The sequence below is a fragment of the Vigna angularis genome, chromosome 3 (genome assembly GCF_016808095.1).
Source record: "Vigna angularis cultivar LongXiaoDou No.4 chromosome 3, ASM1680809v1, whole genome shotgun sequence".
Lineage (NCBI taxonomy): Eukaryota > Viridiplantae > Streptophyta > Magnoliopsida > Fabales > Fabaceae > Vigna > Vigna angularis.
Window position 1 is genome coordinate 10,846,412 of NC_068972.1, and position 21,419 is coordinate 10,867,830.

General features: G+C 31.3%; 2 protein-coding genes across 3 annotated transcripts; both read right to left on the bottom strand.

Moving 5' to 3' along the window:
• Window positions 1-6,379: 6,379 nt before the first annotated feature.
• On the bottom strand, window positions 6,380-12,026 carry LOC108342543 (uncharacterized). Its single transcript, XM_052875545.1, has 7 exons — window positions 11,895-12,026; window positions 11,736-11,817; window positions 11,546-11,629; window positions 11,420-11,459; window positions 10,563-10,631; window positions 10,325-10,434; window positions 6,380-6,760 (listed from the first exon to the last, which is right to left on the bottom strand). Exons 1-7 carry the CDS (start codon window positions 12,004-12,006, stop codon window positions 6,625-6,627), a joined length of 633 nt encoding a protein of 210 aa, XP_052731505.1. The 5' UTR covers window positions 12,007-12,026; the 3' UTR covers window positions 6,380-6,624.
• A 1,019-nt stretch (window positions 12,027-13,045) lies between these two features.
• Window positions 13,046-21,162, bottom strand: LOC108343333 (exocyst complex component EXO70A1). 2 transcript variants are annotated; one of them, XM_017581550.2, is made up of 13 exons: window positions 20,759-21,162; window positions 20,450-20,545; window positions 18,921-19,126; window positions 18,138-18,395; window positions 16,493-16,631; window positions 16,195-16,407; window positions 15,549-15,754; window positions 14,999-15,196; window positions 14,796-14,895; window positions 14,346-14,464; window positions 14,109-14,255; window positions 13,447-13,580; window positions 13,046-13,370 (listed from the first exon to the last, which is right to left on the bottom strand). In XM_017581550.2, exons 1-12 carry the CDS (start codon window positions 20,924-20,926, stop codon window positions 13,463-13,465), a joined length of 1,968 nt encoding a protein of 655 aa, XP_017437039.1. In that variant the 5' UTR covers window positions 20,927-21,162; the 3' UTR covers window positions 13,046-13,370; window positions 13,447-13,462. The 2 variants fall into 2 exon arrangements, with proteins under 2 accessions (XP_017437039.1, XP_017437040.1); XM_017581551.2 differs by having other exon boundaries at window positions 13,046-13,373.
• Window positions 21,163-21,419: the final 257 nt, after the last annotated feature.

Genomic DNA, 21,419 nt, shown 5'->3' on the forward strand with positions numbered 1-21,419 from the left:
ATATCTTTTTTCTTATATTCTATGTTTATCAAAATCAAACATTGATTCTCATCCAATTCATCTTTTTACCAATAAAAAACTACATGAAAGGATTTTTTGAACAGTGTTTCAGTTTATTCTTTTGCATCAAGTGAATGATTTTTTATTAAGTTGGAGAAGAGTTATTGATTAGTGAAATCAAATTTAGGACAGAAGTTGAGACACTCAGGATAAGATTGAGTTGTATAAGTTAGAATGTACAGGTTAGAAGTTAAGTGTAAGACCCATGAAAAATATTTACCTTTATAGTAATAATTTCATTACTAGTAGTAATAAATTTCTTTGTGAATGGAAAATATAATAAGTTTATAAAATGTGGAAAAATTAATAAGAAATTTTGGTAGTTTCATTTGTAAGACTCATGAAAAATATTTATAATAGTAAATTTTAGCATTTTATTAGTAATAATAATTTTAATGGATAGAAAAATGAAAATTTTGGATATAAAATTATAGTAATTTAGAAGGAGAGGTTCAAATTTTGATAACTTATTTAGAAAATTTTTTAAGAAAATTGAATAGTAAAAAGTGAATAGTGAATAGTAAAAAAAAAAAGATAAGAATTTCTTAGCATGGAAGAAATTAAGATCAGATTTGAAGACATTATTAAGGAATCCATTATGAATCCATTAAGTAAAGTAGTGATTAAGAAATTAATATAATAAAATAGTATTAAAATAATATTAAAATAATATTAAAAAAATTAATGAATAGTAAATTTTTTTACCTATAAATAGTCATGAGAAGGAAGAGTATTCTACACCAAGAAAAGAGGAATCAAGTGAGAGCTTGAGAAATAGAGAAGAAAGAGTTAGGGAGAAATTTTTAGTTGAAAGAAGAGTAGAGGTTCTGAAGAGTTTTCGGAGAACAGCTTCTAGTAGGAAAATAATTCTGGAGAAGAGGTAGGGGAGCTAACCTTTCTATGCTTTTATACTATGATTTAGTATTTCTATGCTTTTATATTATGATTTAGTATTGTTTTATTACTATTCATATCTTGAAATTCTGTGTGAATACTGTTAATGCTTACTGTATGTCTATTTATATTGAAATTCGGTGTTAATATTATATGTTGTTGTTTTGAATCTGTAAATAAGAAATTTGTTAAAAACTAGTTGAGAAACACTTTGGCTAAGGAAAGACTTGGTACTTAAGTTGTCCATTGTGACGCACCTCTCTTTCCTGGAAGTCTACTCGACAATTTTTTAACTTAAATCCTATTGAACAGATTATGTACTGTTAATTTATTTTGTGATATATTCAGTTTGTATAATTTCTAAAATGATTGGATTTTATTGCATTTGAATTATGCATCTGAACATGGTTGTGAACTATAATGATGTGATTTATGTGCGAAGTATGTAAATGCATGAGATATGTTGGATTCACTGTGATAATATGATAGTATCTGGTTATTCATGTCTTGGGTTAAGTTTCAAAGTGATAGTATGGTTCATATACGTAATTCCATGATCCTCAAGGAGAGGATACATGGTGGTGATTTGGGGGTGTATAGAATGATTGCATGGTAGCTCAGTTTTGGGGGACATCCTGAAACTCCAATGGTCTTTCTTCTCATGTAGAGAGGATTGAACCATGTGGTGAGGAGTAGCAAGAGGTCCTAGTCTTGGGTGCTTCCATATGATCCAAGGTGAGTGATGACGGATTAACCTCATGACTGTGGCCGGACGGTAGTGCCCAAGTTTCTTAAGGCGGTAGTACCCAAGTTCATAAGGCGGTAGTGCCCAAGTTTCATAAGGCGGTAGTGCCCAAGTTTCATAAGGCAGTAGTGCCAGGCGGTAATGCCCAAGTTTTATAAGGCGGTAGTGCCCAAGTTTCATAAAGCCACCACGAGTGCAAGACCCGCCATAGCTTGGTAATCATTCTAGTCCGGACGAGTCGAGGTATAAAGTAACAAGTCTTGTGATGTCATTTTATCATGTGTATCAAAGTAATAGATGAATATGTATGTTGTGATTGTTGTATGATGGTATGAGTATGTCTGACATAATTATTATATGAGGTTTGCATGCATGTTTTATAAATGATTGGTTGCATGTTAGCTCACCCTACTTGTTTGTGTTTTTGTGTTTGGGTATGTGCGATGATCGTATAATTCGTTATACAGGAGCATATGAAGGAATGTCGCCTCACACAGTGCCAAGGAAAGGGAGGAGTAGAAGAACTATAATTAGAACCTTTTTTACATGTATAGACTTATATCAACTAGGAAATTTTAAATGGTGAGATTACGGGATGTTACTGTAAATGTAATGTTAATTATCAAGTGTGAAAATTTGGGATGTTACATTAATGTGAAAATTTGGAATGTTACGTTAATGTGAGAATTTGGGATGTTACATTAAGTGAATGATGAACTTTTGTTTTTCAATGTTCTTGAATTTGTACAATTCAATCTTATTATGGAATGGTCTAATATTTGTCTTAAGTTTGATTTTTCTTTTAACTCTTTTTTCTTTAACTTAATCAAAATCCTTTGTTTAATAAAAACATACAAAACTGTAAAATTAAGAAAGTATTTATTTTATTGTAATTTTTTTTATTGGATAACTTTTTATTTCGATCCTCCTAAGAAACTAGCATAAATTTACATCAAGGGTTCGATGTAAATTTAAGTCTAATGTTAGGCTTTTATCAAACATAAAAAAAATTCAAAATAACATAAGTAAAAAGGGTTTTATTGTTGGTGTTATATTTTCCAGCTGAAAATATTCAAAAGAATCTGTTATGAGAATTTTCTGCTGAGGAAAAAGGCAATTGTTGGCTACGAGGTCGGCAATAGGAATAGTCTTTAAAGGTAATGTTAGAGTATTAATTTGTGAAATTCAAGTAGTAGAAAAAAACAAACACTACCCTCAAACTTATATATCCATGCATATAGGGATTTGTACTTACAAACTCTCATAACTAAATATTAATTAAAATTTGAACAGAATGAAAACTCTATCCACTACAAATATTTTTTTATTATTATTTTGTTGAGTTGAAGTCTAATATACCATTTTCAACATTGATACGCATGTTATCCACTATCTTACTATGTATTACTTTATGTAAAAGTAAAGGGAGGCAAACCAAGTTCTTGAGCACCGTACCCATTAGAACAAGATGGGGTGTGATATAACACAAGTTCCTTTTTGTCAAAAAGTAGTGGTTAATTATGATTATTGTTTTTTAATACCAATAAATCATGTTCATACTTCTTAATCTGTCCATATCTGACTTGATGTTGGGTAGGAGTACTAATAAATTTAAATATTAAATAAAGTCTTTCGAGATTTTCTACTTGTGAGAGTAATTTGTTCTTCTATCAATAATATATATTAATTTAGGTTGCTTTGTTGAAGAGGGACAGAGGATTGAACCAATCCCCATGAATAATTATACACAATCTGACAGGAAAAAGAGACTTTTGTAGACTAAATCTTTATAGGATCAAACAAGAGAAAATTGAGAATGTGTATAAGGTGTTATTTTATGAAGAAACAGTCCATAATAGACTGCTGCTGCTGATATTTCATAAAATATTATACAAATAATCAAGAACGTGCTTCAACTGAGAAATTTTTGGAATGGAAAACGAATAGGATGCTAATTGGTTCTGTTTATAATTACTCAGTTAAATCTTAATTATAATTACTCAGTTAAGTCTTAATTATTGGCTAATACAAGGGATGCAATTAGTTCATATAGGTTGTACAAATTTTTTTATGATTTGTGAAGTTAGTGAAGAAGGAGTCAAATTATTTTAATATATATTAGTATAAACTTTAAACTTAACTTAATTTTATAAAATATATAAAATAAAGTTTGTATTTACTTTAGTTCATATGAGAAATCTATAATATATATTTTTTTACATGAAAACATATACATTTTAAATAATAGACTAAGTAATAATAATGATTTAATATAGGCTTACTAAATGATAAATCTTTTTAAGATGTATTTCATATATATGATTTTGTTACTGTAAATTTTAAAACTAATTCAATCTTACAAAATTGATTTATAAATTATGACTTATATTCATTTATATTTCTTATATATTAAAGATGACTTTGAGACTACAATAATATAGGTAAATTTTAAGTTTAACTTAATCTATCTTATAAAACTAACTTATAAGGTGTGATTTATATTCACTTATATACTAAAATTTTATTTTATTTCTACTCTACATGAATCTTTAACACAATTTCACTCTAAATTTTTTTATCATTTTTTATTCTTTTGTTGAATGATAAATTGATAGAACAAAATAACTCCTGCATACTATAAGGCAAAGTGTGAAATGGCATGTAGAAACTTTTGTAACAAAAAATTCATCCATATAATTAGTGTAGAAAACCTAATTTCATCCTGCTGCAGCTATTTAACTAATCCTTAAACATTCGAGAATCTTCTTAAAAGGTATTGTCTAAGTAGGAAAAATGATGTCCTAAGATTTGAGTCCATACTCAAGTGAAAGTGTTTAGATATTAAAACCCCACACCTACGAAAAAGAAAAGAGTTTATAATCCTCAATCACTTATGTTAAACCGCATTAGCTTTATTTTTTTGTTTAGGACTTTGTTTTCCAAACATCTATTATGTTTCGAAAAAAAATTAATATCTTCAAGAGAATATAGGTTATGTGTAAAAGAAATTATAACGTGGTTCAACCATAAATTATCTTTATAATAAATTTATTAAATTTTATGATATTTATTTTTAAAATCTTATCAGTAATGATTTTTTAACAAAAGTTTGGGGTGTTATGGGTTGTTTGGGGTGACAAAGAACTGCAATATTCAAAGCAAAGAACAAAAGTTGCACTGCCTTTGAAAAGTATGAACATTTTGAATGCTTTAAAGCATTAATGACCCCTAAAAAGAATACAATTAGTGGGGTCATGCTTTTCAAATTCTCTTTATCTTTACTTTTTCTTCCCTTGTAATGATTTATAGATCATATTTGTAAGATTTAAAGTATCCAAAACGACTGGTGCAATATCTTGGTATCTAAAGAACCTTTTGGCCGTTGGGATGCGTTGTGCAATGATCATAGGTTGGAAGTTTATGACGATAAAATAAAGTTAAATAAAATGATAATATATGTACCAAGAGTTCAAATAATTGACAATGGATAGAAGCGACCAGTGGACACCAACATTACTAGTTGCGAATGAAATTGGATTTAAACATTTTAAGTAAAGTTTTCAATTTAAGTATTATTCATTAAAGAAAATATAGTTAGAACGAGAAAATCAGTGAATATTTCATATTTATATTATTATCAGTCTGTTGCAGCCATTTCATGAATATTGAACATATACCAAATATCTTTTATTGAATTTTCTGTTTTCAGAGTATAATCCAATATTATCAGAAGTTTTTGGTAGAATTAAACTGTTCTCTAGAAGCCATGTAAATTTGTTTGAGTTCTCTCGTAAAGTGAGATTTCTGACTTAGTAGGATCTAAATTAAAAAACTTTTTATACTATTGAGGCAAGGTAGAGATAGTGGCATATGAGATTGGCATGGAGACAAAGTTTCCACACCTTGAGCTTTTGCAGTCTTTAGGAAAGAAAGAGGGAAAACAATAAAGTTTGAATGGCTGTGTTCCCTTTATGCTTAGAAGGCCACCCTCTTTTTAGTTCTCTCTTCTTTCTATTATTACAAGTGAATGTTTGCATGAAAGTAAGGGATTTCTCGGATCTTGAACTCCCAATAATCAGTGTATAATTGTGGACATTTCTCTCAGACACATTCACAGCATCATCTGTGCAGTGACCTTGGATCCTTCAACTAGCTGGGGACAAACAAAGATGGATCCATAAGGTCATTAGTGGGAGGAATGTTGTGTAGGAATGACCTTTGTTCTAAAGGCTAAGATGACCAGTCAAAAAGGGAGGTTGCCGTTCAAGTTAACGAGGATGACTACAGAAAAGTTAAAAGATTGCAAGAAACACTGCTTACAAAGTTTTTGAGGTCCTTCCTTATTTTGGGCTTCAGGTAAGGGCTTTGGGAAAACACAGCATGTAACAAGAAGTCCATTTTCCTTTCTCTTTCATCATATTTATTTCTTATTTCTCATCATGCTAAATGTACCAAGCTACATGTAATTTAACATTTCAGTTTTAGCATGTATAAGTATAATAAGTTCAAGAAAATGTGTAATATGGAGCATTAAGTATATTTTACCTAAAAGTACAGTACCACGTCATATGATAAAAATATTTTACCCCTAACAGAAAAACACACTGCACATACATTAATATGCTTATTCGAGTTATTAATACAAATAGGAGATAAATAGATATTTATCTTGGATCGATGTCACCACTTCGACAAATTATGTTTCATCAAAATATATTCTAGTATTCATCATAGCCACAAGAAATAAACATTCTTTTATCAGCAAAATAATACATTAGGGGTGCAGTAATTGCGAATACGGGCCACAACAAATAAACATGATAATACATATATATGCTTTACAAATATCGTGAGGTACGAACATGAAGTCGCATATACAGGCCCATATGATAAAGTTTATAGTATTTTGCAAGGATTTTTGTTATTCACACACTTGGGTCCTTCCCAAACCTCATAAGCACATGTGTTGCAAGCATTGACCCTCTGCGAGTCATTTCTGCTATTCGACCTAGAAATGGCACCTTCGCCGTTTCTCTATTCGTAATTGGTTTTCTGTCCCACCTATTGGGTGTGTAAACATAAAATTTAGTCACATAGGTTTAGTTATTATTGCTTACACTAAAACATTGAAGAAATATATTTACATTTTTGTTTTTGGAACATAGAAATATATATTTACCCGAGCCTTCAGTTAGTTTTCGTAGGTATAGAAAAAACAATATATTGACAAGTTTCTACTGCCCAAAATGATGTATAATTTATAGTTTATTCAAATAATTTCCATCACAGGAAACTGGGTGCATTTGTGAAGCCAGGAAGTTAAAATGAACCAAATAATAGATACAAAAATATCTTGCACTCCTGAAAAACAAGCAAAGCCCTTTTGCAAATTTGCCCGTCCTTTGCAAGTTCTAATAACCAATTTGCTCTGGCTCAAGTGTCTAAACACCGAATTTCAATTGATCACGACTATGTAAAAGCTTACTTAGTTGAAATGCTTTTTTCCCTGTATAGCAAAGGTATTTACAATGCGTGTGCATTTTTAAATAACTATAAATTATTTAAATTTTAAAAGTAATAATTAAAGATATATATAGTTATAAATATAACTATAAATAAAATAAATTTTAGTCATTGAAATAAAAAATATTATAAATAATATTGTGTAAATAATATTTTTATTATGAGCAATTGTTTAAATTTAAAAGAGTGGTTGATAAAAGAATAAATAATTACTTCATAATGAATAATTATTTGAATTCAAAAAAATAGTTACTAAAATAATAAAATTGAAAAATATTTTTTTATTATAAAATTTAAAAAATAGTAATTATGAGAGAAAAATTGAAAAAAAAAACAAAAAAAGGTGTATCTCTTTATATATAGTTATAGACGTATAGATAATATATGGAAAAAGTAAATAATAGATAAACTAAAATATAAAATACGGGCTAAGTTTTCAAACTTGAAAAAACCTTAAACATTAATTTAACTAATAAATCCTACCTTCCCTGTACATAAAACTCTTTTTGACTATGGTAAACTATTTACATAAGTACTATGATTAGTGACACTCTCATCTCACTCTTCTCCGTAATTATTTTTTTCTTAATTAATTTATTAATTAATGCGAGGAGAGAAAACTGTGATTATACAACTTATCTCGAAGACTTGTTGCTAATCATCTTTTCCCATCATATGAGAGGAATTATGTTATTAAATTACAACAATGGTTGTATATTGACTAAAAATATAAAGTAATTACAGATACTAGGTAGATTTTTTTTTCTATTTTGCTACTGCTCCAAAGGGTTAGGAGAGACTAATCTAATATGCTTTTATTTCTCCCTCAAAAACACGTGTTTTATGTAAATTTCTATTTAATGGACTTCTAGTTGATAGGTATATATAGAGGGCTGAATTTAAGGTGCATATGTTTTCTAGGATAAAAACTAGTCCATTTATTATCTTTTCTTTAAATGTCAAAATATATTTGGTCCTAACTGCGAGATATTTATGTGAATTTGCAGTGATTTTTTATGACTCATTTAATTATTTTTATTAAATTGTAGAATACTTTATTGAAACTTATCTAAGTAATTATTGTAATTTTTATTATTTGAATGATTTGGAGAATGATAAATTATAATAAATTTCACCAAAATGTTTCATTGTAAATTGTCGTGCACTCTAGTTGAGGATATATAAAATTGATGGAAAATTCTTTTATGAAATATATGAAAAATGTTATGCATAATTTTTTAATTAAAAAATATTTTGATATAACCACTGAGGAGAAGTTCTTCTCGTATACAAGTAGTCCTTTTACAATTCTTGGACATTGGTTGGATTAAGATGAAATTCTTCTCGTATACAAGTAGTCCTTTTACAGTTCTTGGTATTGGTTGGATTAAGTCAAATATTAAGAGTGTAACTTGTGGAAGTCTTAGTCTTGCAACTTGTGTTAGCATTGGTAGTTTCTCTACATTTTTTCGTGTATAATTCTTTATATGTTAAAATTACGAGAGTTATTCTTTCTATTGGGCATTTTGAGACTTGTTTAGATATGTTTGGCTAGAAAGTGATTTTATAGTTACGTAAGACTTTACCCAATTGTTCTTTGGTCTCTTAAAAAAAAATAAAAAAAATGTTTGAATATATGTAAAATAACGGAGTTTAAGTACTCTATTACTTCTAGGAAGGAAAATCATTCTAAAAATAAGTTAGTTTCCATAGGATTAGAAAATAAAATTCATTATAAATTTTATGATATTATATATGTCATCTAAGATTGCTCTTGATTTTTTTTCATAATAAATATAAAGTTTCTATATTTACAGTTGTTTAGGTTCTTTTTGAAAAGAAATTTGCTATATATCTTTTGTGCATGGACTTGGTTTCAATTCTCATTTTTTTTTATTCATTAATTTTTTTCATTCAAAAAAACATATTATGCTAGTAAAAATAATTAATGCAAAAAAATTGAGAAATATTTTTTTTATTAGACATCATATTTGATTATCGGGAGGGAAAAGAAAAAAATTTAGTAGAGGAGAGAAGAAAGGAAAGGAAGGAAGAAATTTCAATTATACATTATCTTTGACGGAAAAATTAAGGAAAATATGGATTTTAATGGAGTTAAGAAAAGACAATAATTTATTTTGTTTGATTCACAAGGATAAGAGAGGATTAAATTACTTTTCCATCCTTATAATTATAAAATTAAACTGTAAAAGTATGCATATATAATAACCATTAGAGTTTGCTATCAATATACTCTTGCTTTCTATTTATTATTTAAAAATTTATTAAAAGTTACAATTTTACGTAAGGATCCGTTAAATGAGAATCCTTGCGAAATTTAATAATTTCAATCAAATAATAAAAAATATGTTCAAATGAAGTGCGTTAGGTTTTGAGTCGATTTGATTTTTAAATCAAACTAATTTCAGTCTTCAGTATAGCCCCTGGTTATAAAAAGAAAGTGATAAAGAATTTTAGTCTTCTGTAAATTTTTCTGTGTTCAGCCCTATCAGACATTTTTAATCATGCCTTCTAAGTCAGAGGAACTAATTCTCTTCTAAATTTTAACTGCACTCAATTACTCAGCTCTAAACTCATCGTCTTCATGTTAAATATCGAAGTATACTATTAAGAACCTTAACCCAAAAAGATATTGAAGAATAACCTGACCTAAAAATGTTTACTTCGTCAGGGACCACGATTGGTTTATATCTTTGGGACAAGCACTAAAATATAATCATTTCTACAGTTACTTGAAACCACCATTTATCAGTTTGTATGAAAAAACATGCTCCCTCTCTTCATGCACATGCAGAATTGCAGATGCAAGTATACACATACGAGCACATAGTGGTAGCATGGCATGAATGTTTTGTTATGACTAACTAAATAGATGCGCAAGATTAAATTACTAGTGAATGTTCTATTCAACATTCACTCCATATGTTCTATTCAGTGACAAAAATATGACTTAGACACTATAGGATAAGTTGCAAATATTTCTGGTACTATTAAATTAAAAGTAAGGAGTCCTGTATAATCCTTAAATGTCATATTGAGTTTTTTTTTAAGGAAAAGTGTGCTCAGTAGATTAATACATACCAGTCCTCATGGCGAACGATTTTACCCTCTTCGAGATACAATTTGATTAGCGATACCATGTTTATATTCCTCCCCAAGAAGTTATAGTATTGTTTATTGTCAATTAATATCTGTAAGCAACATCCATCATTTTGGATCATCCAGTAAGAAATCAAGAACGCACTTGAACTTTTAAACAAAACAATAAATTGAAGTACAACATACACTACATAAATTAAATGACACCAGATTTACTAACCTCTCCATTTCCTGGTGAGACCATATATTCTTTGACACTGTATTCCACAATCTTTGACTCCTTAAATAACTGGGGTATATGCAGACAAAAAGAATTTGGAAATTAGCTCAACATTAAACAGAAAAAGAAAAGAGAAATACCTGAAACAAGATAAATTTGATCAAATATTACCATTAAACAAGTCATTATAGGAATAGCTAATTGCTTCTAATATTAAAAAAAAAAAAACTTCTTCCACTCTAAGGAACAAAAAGGAAAGACATTTCCTACTGTTAAATTACTTTTATCACGTGCTTGAAGACAATAACATGATAAAAGCCCAAGGCTTATCAATATTACTCATATCTTGGTGATACAATGTCAACAGAGAGATAACAGGGTCACAACAAATTGCAAGCAGGAAGTATTTCATTGTTCAACAATTTAATTTACACATAATACTCTCTTTGTATCATCCTTTCAGTCAGTACAAAATGTATCAAATAGAAGCTTGAATGGAGTCTAATTTATTACTGGTAAGTGGCACATTCATACAACCAACTATACAGAAACTGTTATATCTTGAACAGAAGTTTGTATATCTTTTGACAACTATCACGAGAACTAAATTTTTGCTTATAAGTGAAAATCAACTTATCCTCCTAGCTTTCAGAAAAATTAAATGACAGAGCTTCTACAAAAAATAAAATGCATAAGTTGATTTTAATTCATCTATCTTTTCCGATAAGTACTTAGCGAGAAATTTAGCCTGATGTTCTGTAACACACAAATATTTTGAGGCAATTATTCATTCGGAAAGACGAGGACTCTATTTAGAACATCCAAAGCAATATAAGAAAAAAGGAAGAAATGAAAACCTTGGGAAGAGAATAGAATGCTGATTTGATCTGTTTCACCCTGCAGTAAGTGTGAATTAAAATTCAGCGTGTAGTGAGTATCTGAGGTAAAAACGAAAAAAATAATAACAAAACACGCATGCTCACCCGCGAGCACACATAAGCGGATCTTCGAAGGAGGCATTAGCAGCATAGATGTCAAAGTCGTGACGCGTTGCGCATGATCCATATCTGAAATGAAAACACGGCTTCAAATTAAAATGAATGAATACGAAGAGAAGGCTGGCTGGGAAAACAGATAGAGCAGAGATGGAAGCAGTGAAAAAGGTTACAGTACAGATGCAGAATGTGAGGCATTAAGCCATCGGCGTACTTGGTTGCATCGTAATCGAAAGTCTCTTTGAAAGCCCTCTCCCTGCCTTCAAATTCAAGAAAACAAAGCGAAATGAATCGATAGCTTACAAAGCATTCAAGGATGGTTATTGTATGATATTACCAGCAGAGTCAGTAGCCATTGCAAAATTTCTCGGAAGGGAAACCCGATTGTTGACGAAGCGCTGATGCGCGCTATATACCATTCGTGGCACTGTAGCCATCAACGTGGCCATGCTTCCCTCTCACACTCCTTATATACGTCTTAAATCAAGTCTAATTGCATTATTAAAACTAATAATATAATGATACAAATTAATTAATTCATCAATATAGATAAAAATTCATCCATTTACGTAACAAAAATATTAAATAACAAAAAGAAACATGAATAATAATATATCCACTTAACTAGTTTTTTTTTTTTGGATCGACTTTACTTAGAATCCTTAGTTATCATCAATTATGCAGGAATATAAAACTAAAAAACTCTTTCTATTATTATTAATAATATTATTATTATTATACGATATAGTTTAAACCGGTCAAACTAGATTAAAAGGAAGAAGAATGAGTTAAAAGGAAGAAGAATATAATTTTATTAATAATATAAAATTTTATTAATACGATATAGGAAGAAGAATGAGTTAATACGATATAATTTTATTAATAATATAAAATTTCTTTTATAGGTGGAGTTTATTTTCCCTAATATCAAACCTATTAGGTTTTATGGTTAAAAGGAAGAAGAATGAGTTTTTTTTTTTACTTTAAAAACTTTATTATAAATTTAATTATAATATTTTTAATAATAAAAGAAAAAAACAGGTCTTTCTGTAGTCAAGCTATAGCTTCGTCACATGTTAAAAAAATGCATAAATTTTAATTTTTTTCATGTAATTTTGATTGGTGATATGGGTGAGATGAGTTATTAAAAAAGTCCTAAAACTTGGATTAATACATAAAGTGTTTGGGTCAACAAAAAATTATAATTAAGTGATAAATTATATTGCTGGATGATTGCTCTTGTCATTTAAATTTTTTATTTTATATTTACTTTAAATTAAAATTATAAATTCTGGCCGCAATAATTTGATTGTAAGTTCTTTTCAAGTCGTGTTGCTTCTTTAATTTGTAACCCTTACAATTTTCTTTAATTTTAGTTACTCTGACAATTAACATAATTTATAGTTGTCTTTCATTTTTTGCAAATGTGGCATGTTTTAACGTATTTAAACGACAAAAACTAAAAGTGAAACGTTTAAAAATGAAGACTGCCAAAAGTTCATTCATATAATGTAAGTAACAAGAAGTACAAAATCATCTTTCAAAATTGATGGAAGAGTATCACAAGAAGTCCCAAAATGAAAACTGCAAAAATTTCCATTCACTTGTACACCCAAAAGATACAAATCAATGCTCAAGTAAACCAAGATTCTATAATCAAACATATTTGCTTTGAAGACTAACACCTCATGGAACAAATCAAATGAACCTATACAGAGAATGTACGGAAGCAGAAAAATCACCATCTTATCACACTCGTTGCAATATCCAAAACACGAAAATGGCAAATTCCTTTTCGGCCAACAAATGCAACCTGCTGAGTTATAACAAGTGAGAAAAACAATGCATATAATAGTAAATACCATCATGATAAATTAAACAACATCTACCTTATTAGCAATTATTTTATCGTTTAGTTTCACTCATGTTTTTTCCTTCAAAAAATTCACCCAGCATGCGGTCTAAATCTTCTGCAGTGTATTTGATGTACTTCTGAGGATTCTTTCCACTCTCCACTAGTGGCCTGTAGTACAAAATGTTCCCAATCATGCATAATTGCAAAATGAATGCTCTTACAAAAGCCATAAGCCATCAAATGCAAAGATATCAAAGATGAATGGTTAAATAGTTATCAGTAACTGGATAAAACTGTGAGGAAGTTGAGGGAAAACTGGAGGATTCACATATAACAACTGAGATATATTCAGGATAAATTTCAGTTGACCTACCAAAAAGTTACATCCTAAACACTTTCAGTGCACAAAGATTACAATACAAAACACTGGAACTGTTGACACTGGAAAACCAAGTTGATTTGCACAAAACATAGAAGAGAATAAAGAACAATTTACCCCATGTTTTAAGGATAGGAAAAATACCTTTAATCTCAAATTATTATAATATTTTTTTTCTTTCAATAGGATTTGATATCATTATTCATGCATTTTTGTCTCAAGGGGACAAAGCCAACTTTGACCTCCATGAATACTAATTCCCTACATAAATAGAAATGACAGAATAACGTTTGAAGTGAATCTGAAGGAGAACAAACCCAAATCGTTTGACAAAGGATCTATAGGCAGGCAACAAGACTTCAGCAACTGCAAGCCTGAGAGACTCTCGCAACTCAGTGTCCGGAACTGTCCATTGAGATTGCTTCTGATGAAGTTCCTCAAACATAATATTGAATGCCTTAAACCTGACCACAGTATTATACATAGACATGTCAAAAGTAGTAAAGAAATTACTCTCCCAAAAGAAGGTCCACAATAAGCAACCGAAAAGCTACCGGTCTTTAACAATTGCTCTTGAAGCACCGCTGCTGCTTCCAGTTGCACCATCACCACCAGCAGTACCACTTCCACCACCTGAGGAGGTAAGGCCCTGAATAGAAAGGCACTGAAGAATCTGCCAAGGAAAAGAATTGTAATTTAGGGAAGGCACAGTGCCTGCAGAAATAATCACAAATCAAGTAGATGGCATACGAGGCTTTAGCCAAATGATTGCAAATAATTCTACAGTACGAAGAAGACATTACTTGCATAGAAAATTGATTGAAAAAGAAGAAATACCATAGTTCTCGGACATTACACTGAATTTTATTACTAATTTGCCTTTATAATAAAAGCATTCAAACACAAATCAAGTCACTTCAAAATCAGTTTTATCAACACTTAACCAAACATGCACTAAGAAAGCCACGATGCATTTAACAGTCAGCAAGGCACTAGAACAACACCTTTGCCCAGGCATTTCTCTTGTATTGATTAGCGTGCTGCTGCACAATCCTCCTGTGTCGTTGTACCCAATCATCTCCCAGTAAATCCTTGGCTTCAGATCTAAAATAGAAGAGGATCAGGAGAAAAAACAACTTTGAACCATCAGAATATGATACAAATATGATTCAGTGAAATTAATAACCAGATCATGTAGAAGACATGCCTTCGAACCGATCTGACAATGTAATGAATATTGTTCATGAGAAAAAGATGTGTCAATCCAAGGTCTTTATACTGCTTTGATTTCCCATCTAAATTAGTTTGCAAAGCTTGCATTATTCGCACTGTTACAGATGCTAGCTGTGAAGAATCATTACCCCCTTCAAATTCCTGAAAAAGTTGCTTCAAGGTGGATTGGTAGCTGCAACGTTTAAAGAACTCTGATCAGATCAAATATGTGAAGATCCTGAAGAAATGTACACAAAATCCCACACATTGGAGCACAGGACAAGCTTAAGCATCACCTTCTTAAATACGACAGGAAAACTGAATTTTAAGAAATAATTTCTCTTAAATATAAAAAGTTGAAATAGAAGCATGAGATTGCTAAGTTCTCTGAAATGCTTAAATTCTTTTAATTGTTTTGATTTAAATTTCTTTCATTTTAAATGTCATGTTTGGATATATCACTTTAAATTTCTTAAATTATAAAGCCTTAATATATACAAAAATAAATAGATAAGGTTTTAAAAAATTGACATTGACGAACTTACTCAAATAAAAACTTCACATAGTTAATAACATAGCTTGTCAGAGGATGGACAGTTCCATCTGTTACAGCAGTCTTGGTAGCATCTTTCTCAACTGCCTCTTCAAAATCTCCGAAGGTTTCTTGGGCTGTTTGTGCAAGACGTTTTGTCAAACTAGTTGCAGCTTCTCTTATTCCAAAGCAAGCTTCGCCTTTAAAAAGAGTTTCAATCTGCAAATTTGTCAGGTAAAATAGTTTATCACAAGATTATAACACCCCTACAATATACCTAATACTAATTTTATGTACAAAACAATGCCCAAACCGACTCTGCATGATAAATGCTGAAATGTATCATATCTACGGTAGCGATTAACCTAATCTTTTATCAGTTAGAGGTTGAAAATAAAAAACTGTGGCAGATGACACTAACATGGACCCACACTAAGGAGAGAATTAAAATACTTTAATTGACATAAATCAGATTCTAGACATGAGCTGGAGCAGCTGTCTGAGACTTTTTTTATATTTACTACAGTTTTTTTCTCGTTCATGCTAAAAGCAGTGAATATAAAATAAATCATTACAAAGTTGATCTCATAAGTTTTATGAAACCAATACGCCAAAGAGATAGTAACAAGATTCATGATTTTGCATGCCAAAAGTCATACCTCAGAATGAAGCTCTTGCATTATTTCATACATGTCCAGAAGTACAAATAACTTTTCTGGGGATCTCTTGCTTTTGGCAATTGCTTCTCCAAAACTGAGTAGCATAGAAACACTGTTTTTCGTCACCTCAGCAAAGCACTGTTCACTGAGTGAATCAAAGCCTTCAAATATCTGATCACAAACTTTCCTCTCACCAGCAAACAACAATTTCACCTGTTCATGTATAATTACATTTTTGAAAGAACCTAAAAAAATAATGAAGAGAAGAAAAATACCATCAATCCTACTATCATCTTACTGCTATACGCATGAAATGAATCCAGTTTCCAATTTTAGCTTCCAAGATCTCCCATTGCAGCTTTTGAACATCATCTTTGTTGAGTTTTTCAACTCCAAGTTTTTGAAGGCTCTCTTCCAACACATTAGAACGGGCATCCCTACATAATAATAATGATGACAACCATAACTAAGTTGTAGTAGCAATATTAATCAGTGTTGGAATTGAGTATGATAAGTACATTTATGAACTACACGTAGAGGTGTAAAAATCATGCTGCTTAGCCAACGCCATAAAGCCCACAAAATTATAAATTATGTTTCGCAGTTCAATTTATTTTCAAGCCTCCCGTGCTCCCAGCATGAATTAGACTGGGTTAGAACAGGTTAGAGGTAGCAATCTAACAACCTGCTCAGGACCTAGGAATGATGTCCTTACTGCCACGTGACTGTAATTTCTAGTCTGTACAAGATTCTAGAATCCAAGCATAAGATAAGTCGTCATTTTTTCCAGGGATCAGTGACAGTGTCAAGAAGACCTCACCCACAGTGCCCCACATAGATTAATAAACGGATAATGGATCAATCCAATAACAAACAACCTCAAATTAATAGCCGTAATCTATTACTAACAGATTGAGGCCCTCATGTTATCAAGCATTTCCTAAGATATAAGCATAGTAGCATATGCAAATACATGTTGGGATACCCATGCACAGGGCTTTTCTTAGATAAAAGTTCAGTTTTATGTTGAGATAACTTCCATATCCTTCTTCCTAAAAAGAATCCTACAAAACTAGAGCTAGAAATAAAGGACAGCCCATGTGTCCGAGACATACCAGCACCACTAGAAAAGAAAAGAAAAAAAAAACATGCCTAAAAAATTTACTTTAGAACCCCTGACAGTCAAATGATGGGTAAAACAAACCAACCAAGGTTAAGTTTTAAAAACAGAGAATCCCAGAGATTATTAGTAATGATTGCCAGTAAACTCACCAGAACAATGACAACAGAATGCTGAAAATGATAAAGATATAGAGAATTCTTGAATAACAAGCTCTAATTATTGATCCATCAAGTTACAAGCTAGAAACCTAAGAAGACCACAGAGTAAGGATATTTAACCTTCTACAATTCTCAAATGTTCTGGATTTAATCTTGTTTCACATTTTCTTTCCCTTTATTGTCCTCTAATGTGGCTGAATTTTGTATCAAGGTACAGATAGTACCGGTTCAATGCTATAGCAAAAATTCAAGTTCTCGAGAGTAAAAGTAAGGATTGAAAAGAGAGTTACAGAAGGAAGAAGATGGAGACATATAAAATGTTACTAAACAAATTGCATCTGGCCAACATCAGTGCATACTAAAGAATAGGGTAATCAACTGTGTGGCTCAAACCAATGGCTCCCCCATTAACATCTACAAGACAACTCTCCCAAAATCTAAAACACTGGTAGGCCTATGAACAATTGAATTCTCTACGAGGCCAAGACACTTCCCTAATTCATAAGACATTCGCTAAATAGTTTCCACCCTATACTTTTAATTTTAAATGGTGAAATTTTAGCTTTCATGCTCATTACAACTTTTCAAATATAGAGCTCTATAACAAGGCAATTCCAACTTTTCCTTCTGTAAGTCATAAACAAGTAAACAGAGATCACTACCTGTATATTTTGAGTAACTGTTGTTGGTGACCAGCTTCAACCATTTGCTGAGCTAAATCGTGTAGCAGTGGCAAAAATCTTGGTGGTATAAGAGCGGGAGGGGTATATACAACAGCATCGGCATTATTGTTGTGAGACTCAGAATGGTGATTAGAAGGTATCTTGCCACTGGGATCACCCTCATGGTGAGGTGATCCTGATGAAGGTCGCATTGAGTTTGGAAGGCAGTCAAAGAGACGCTCAGGTTCCACAGGTTTGCTATAATAACACAAATATAAGTAAAATTTTCTCCAAGCAGGTGAAGAAAAGAATCACACATTTATTAAATAATCAAACTTCATAAGCAAATTGCCACAGATGACTCAAGGAAAAAATGGCCGTCTATGAGAAAAATCATACTATTAAATAATTTGATGATATTTTAATAATAAAAACCATCAAGGAAACCATCATGTAACTAACAATTACCAACCACCTACAGCATCAACACACTTCAAAATGCATCGGACTCGTCAAAGTTCGGTTTTATTCAACGTCGTATGCAAACAAAGCAAAAAAAAATGAGAAACATCTAGTAATTTTTTATATTAGCAGCAAATAGTTGGAGGAAGCAACTATTAAACAGGTAAGTGTTCTTGTTTATAATTAAAGATTGGTTTATCTAATGAAACATCATTCTCTTGACAGTCTGCCAAAACCATCAATGATTATTAAGTACATGTAGGCAAATAATTTTTACACCAAACCTGGCAAAAGATGAACGTTAAGCACAAACATAAATACCTGTAAGATAATAATAACTGCCTAAACTCATCTTCTAGCTTTGAAATAGCCTTAGCTAACAAATTATTAGCATGAACAACAATGCCATCAGTGCTCTTAAAACCCTTCTTACTGCCAAAAAACTGAATATTGCTTCTCAAGTTTTCAATTGCTTGAAGATAGTTTTCCAAGTCTTCATGTGGCCCTTTAAGTATTTTTGCCTCAGCCTGTACAATAGATCAATGTGACCATAAAAAAATGTAAATAGCATACCACACATCTTCTAAAAAACAGGAGGAGAAAAGTCCAGAAGTTGCATCCTGTAAATAAAGTTTTAAGTTTGAGGATGTGAAATTTGTTCTACCCATCCTCTTCCAAGCTTGCTAAAGTATTAAGGTTCAGCTTAAAATAAAGTATAGTGTAGCCCTTCACAACTATAAATAAAGATAGGAAATGAAGACATGACTTGGAGGAGAAAAGAAAGCAACAACTACAACAATAAAAGTCTTATTCTATTAGATAAGGTCAGCTACATAGATCACATGAAGTCATTCAGCTCAGTTAAAGACCAAATTTTCAGAGTACACACATCTTGTATCATGTGCTTCCTTGTGTGGCCATACATCTATCTTGACATTCTCATTTATATTACTCGCACCTTTTCTCCTATTGTCCATTTAAAGCCCAACATTAAGCAGCACAATATATATAGCAAGGTGCAGTGAAGTTAAATAGCCACTATTGCAACAATCGCATGCAGGAATTTCTCAAATCTGTGATTCCATATATGTCCCCTATTGCGGACATTATCATTGTTGAAGTTGTGGTGACATATGTCTTGCGTCCTCTTGGCATCTCTGACATGTCTTCATCCAATTGAACTTTTCAGTTGATATAACAACAACTTTTATGTATTTTATTTTTATTTACGTAGAACTTATTATTTTACACATATAATCCAAGTCATATTCCTCCTGTCTCTTGATAAAATTGCAATGTGTACGCTCTATGTTACTCTACTTAAGAGAAGATCCTTTGATTCCAAAGTTTGTCTCACAAATCTAGTTTAAAGTTAACTTATACCCTAGTTCCTCAATCAAATCTACATCTGCTAAAAAAACAGGCAACTAGGGATAAATTTTTGTGTGTACTAAAGCACGTCTAAATTGGAGTTCTTACACAAGCAGTTACCCCATAATAAATGTTTTGTAACATGGACAGAAGTCATGTGAACTCCTTTCTTTATTTTCCAGTCTGCCAACTCTGTTTTCTGGGCACTCAATCATAAGTTTTTTTTCAAGTCAATAAAAACAACATTTACAATAACTTCATAATGCAAAAATCAGTTAAGTTGACCAAATGAGCAAAGGTCAGACCTTACAATTGACCGAAGCAACACAGGCAACATACAAGCATGCCTTCAGCTAGATGACAGAGAATTTCATTTTGTGATTCCAATTCATCAATTCAACAGAGTAACTTAATTAAAAAAGACTACATTACGAAAAACAGATCACAGAGGTTGAATCAAATAGCACCAGAAAACCAACCTGACGATATTGATCAAAGTGAGCCAATATAACCTCCGCAGCCTTCAAAGTCCTATCAATATTCTCATGAGCCTTCCTAATGGAATGAGTTCTAATCTGCAAACCCAGATGAAAAGATCCAACTTTCAACCACCCTCCAGATCCCATTTTGAAAAATAAAGAACCCCCCAAAACGAACCCCCATTGCACTCATGTCAAAGAAAAGTCTGCCCAACCAAAAACCATTTCCCAAAACCCCATTTTGAAGTCAAACAAAGCAAACCGTTCCCAAAATCTCCCCCATTTAATGGAGAACATGAAAAAGGGTACCTGAGTTGGACGCATGGCAGTTTCAAGTGCCGAGAGACGGTGGTCGAAGGAGCCTAGAATGGTGACGACGTTGTCCGCGATGGTTTGACTCTTCTGCAGAGACTCTCTCATCATCGCTGCTTTTTCACTCAACACATCAACACCTGCCACTGCAATTCCCATCTTCATCTCCTTCTTCCTTCTTCCCCCTTCTTCTTGTTTAAGTTCAGTCTCAGAAAACCATAACCGAGAGAAAGTTGAAGAAGAAATCAGAGACTATTGTTGGTAGAGTATTTCAATCAGTTGAAGAAGCTGCGAAGACGATGTTAAAGGATGGTCCCACATTTGCCTGTACTGGTGTTTGGTGGCACTTTTCTGGTCTTTTCACTGTTCTCTCGGATTATTTTTCCATGAAAAATCAACTAACCATTAAAATAAAACAACCAATTTTGCTGTATTTGTAAGTTTCGTACGTTGGGACTTGGTTGTTTGAACATTCAACTCTTTAACAGAATATCTCAATTTTTATTCCTATTTTCAAAATAATTTTCCATCTTATTTAGAATAAAAAATAGTTTGAAAAAGGATTCTATTTATTACTTGGTTGTTGTAGAATATGTATTTAGATTATCATTCTAAGATAATAATAATAATAATATATATAATATGTAACTTGTGTAAA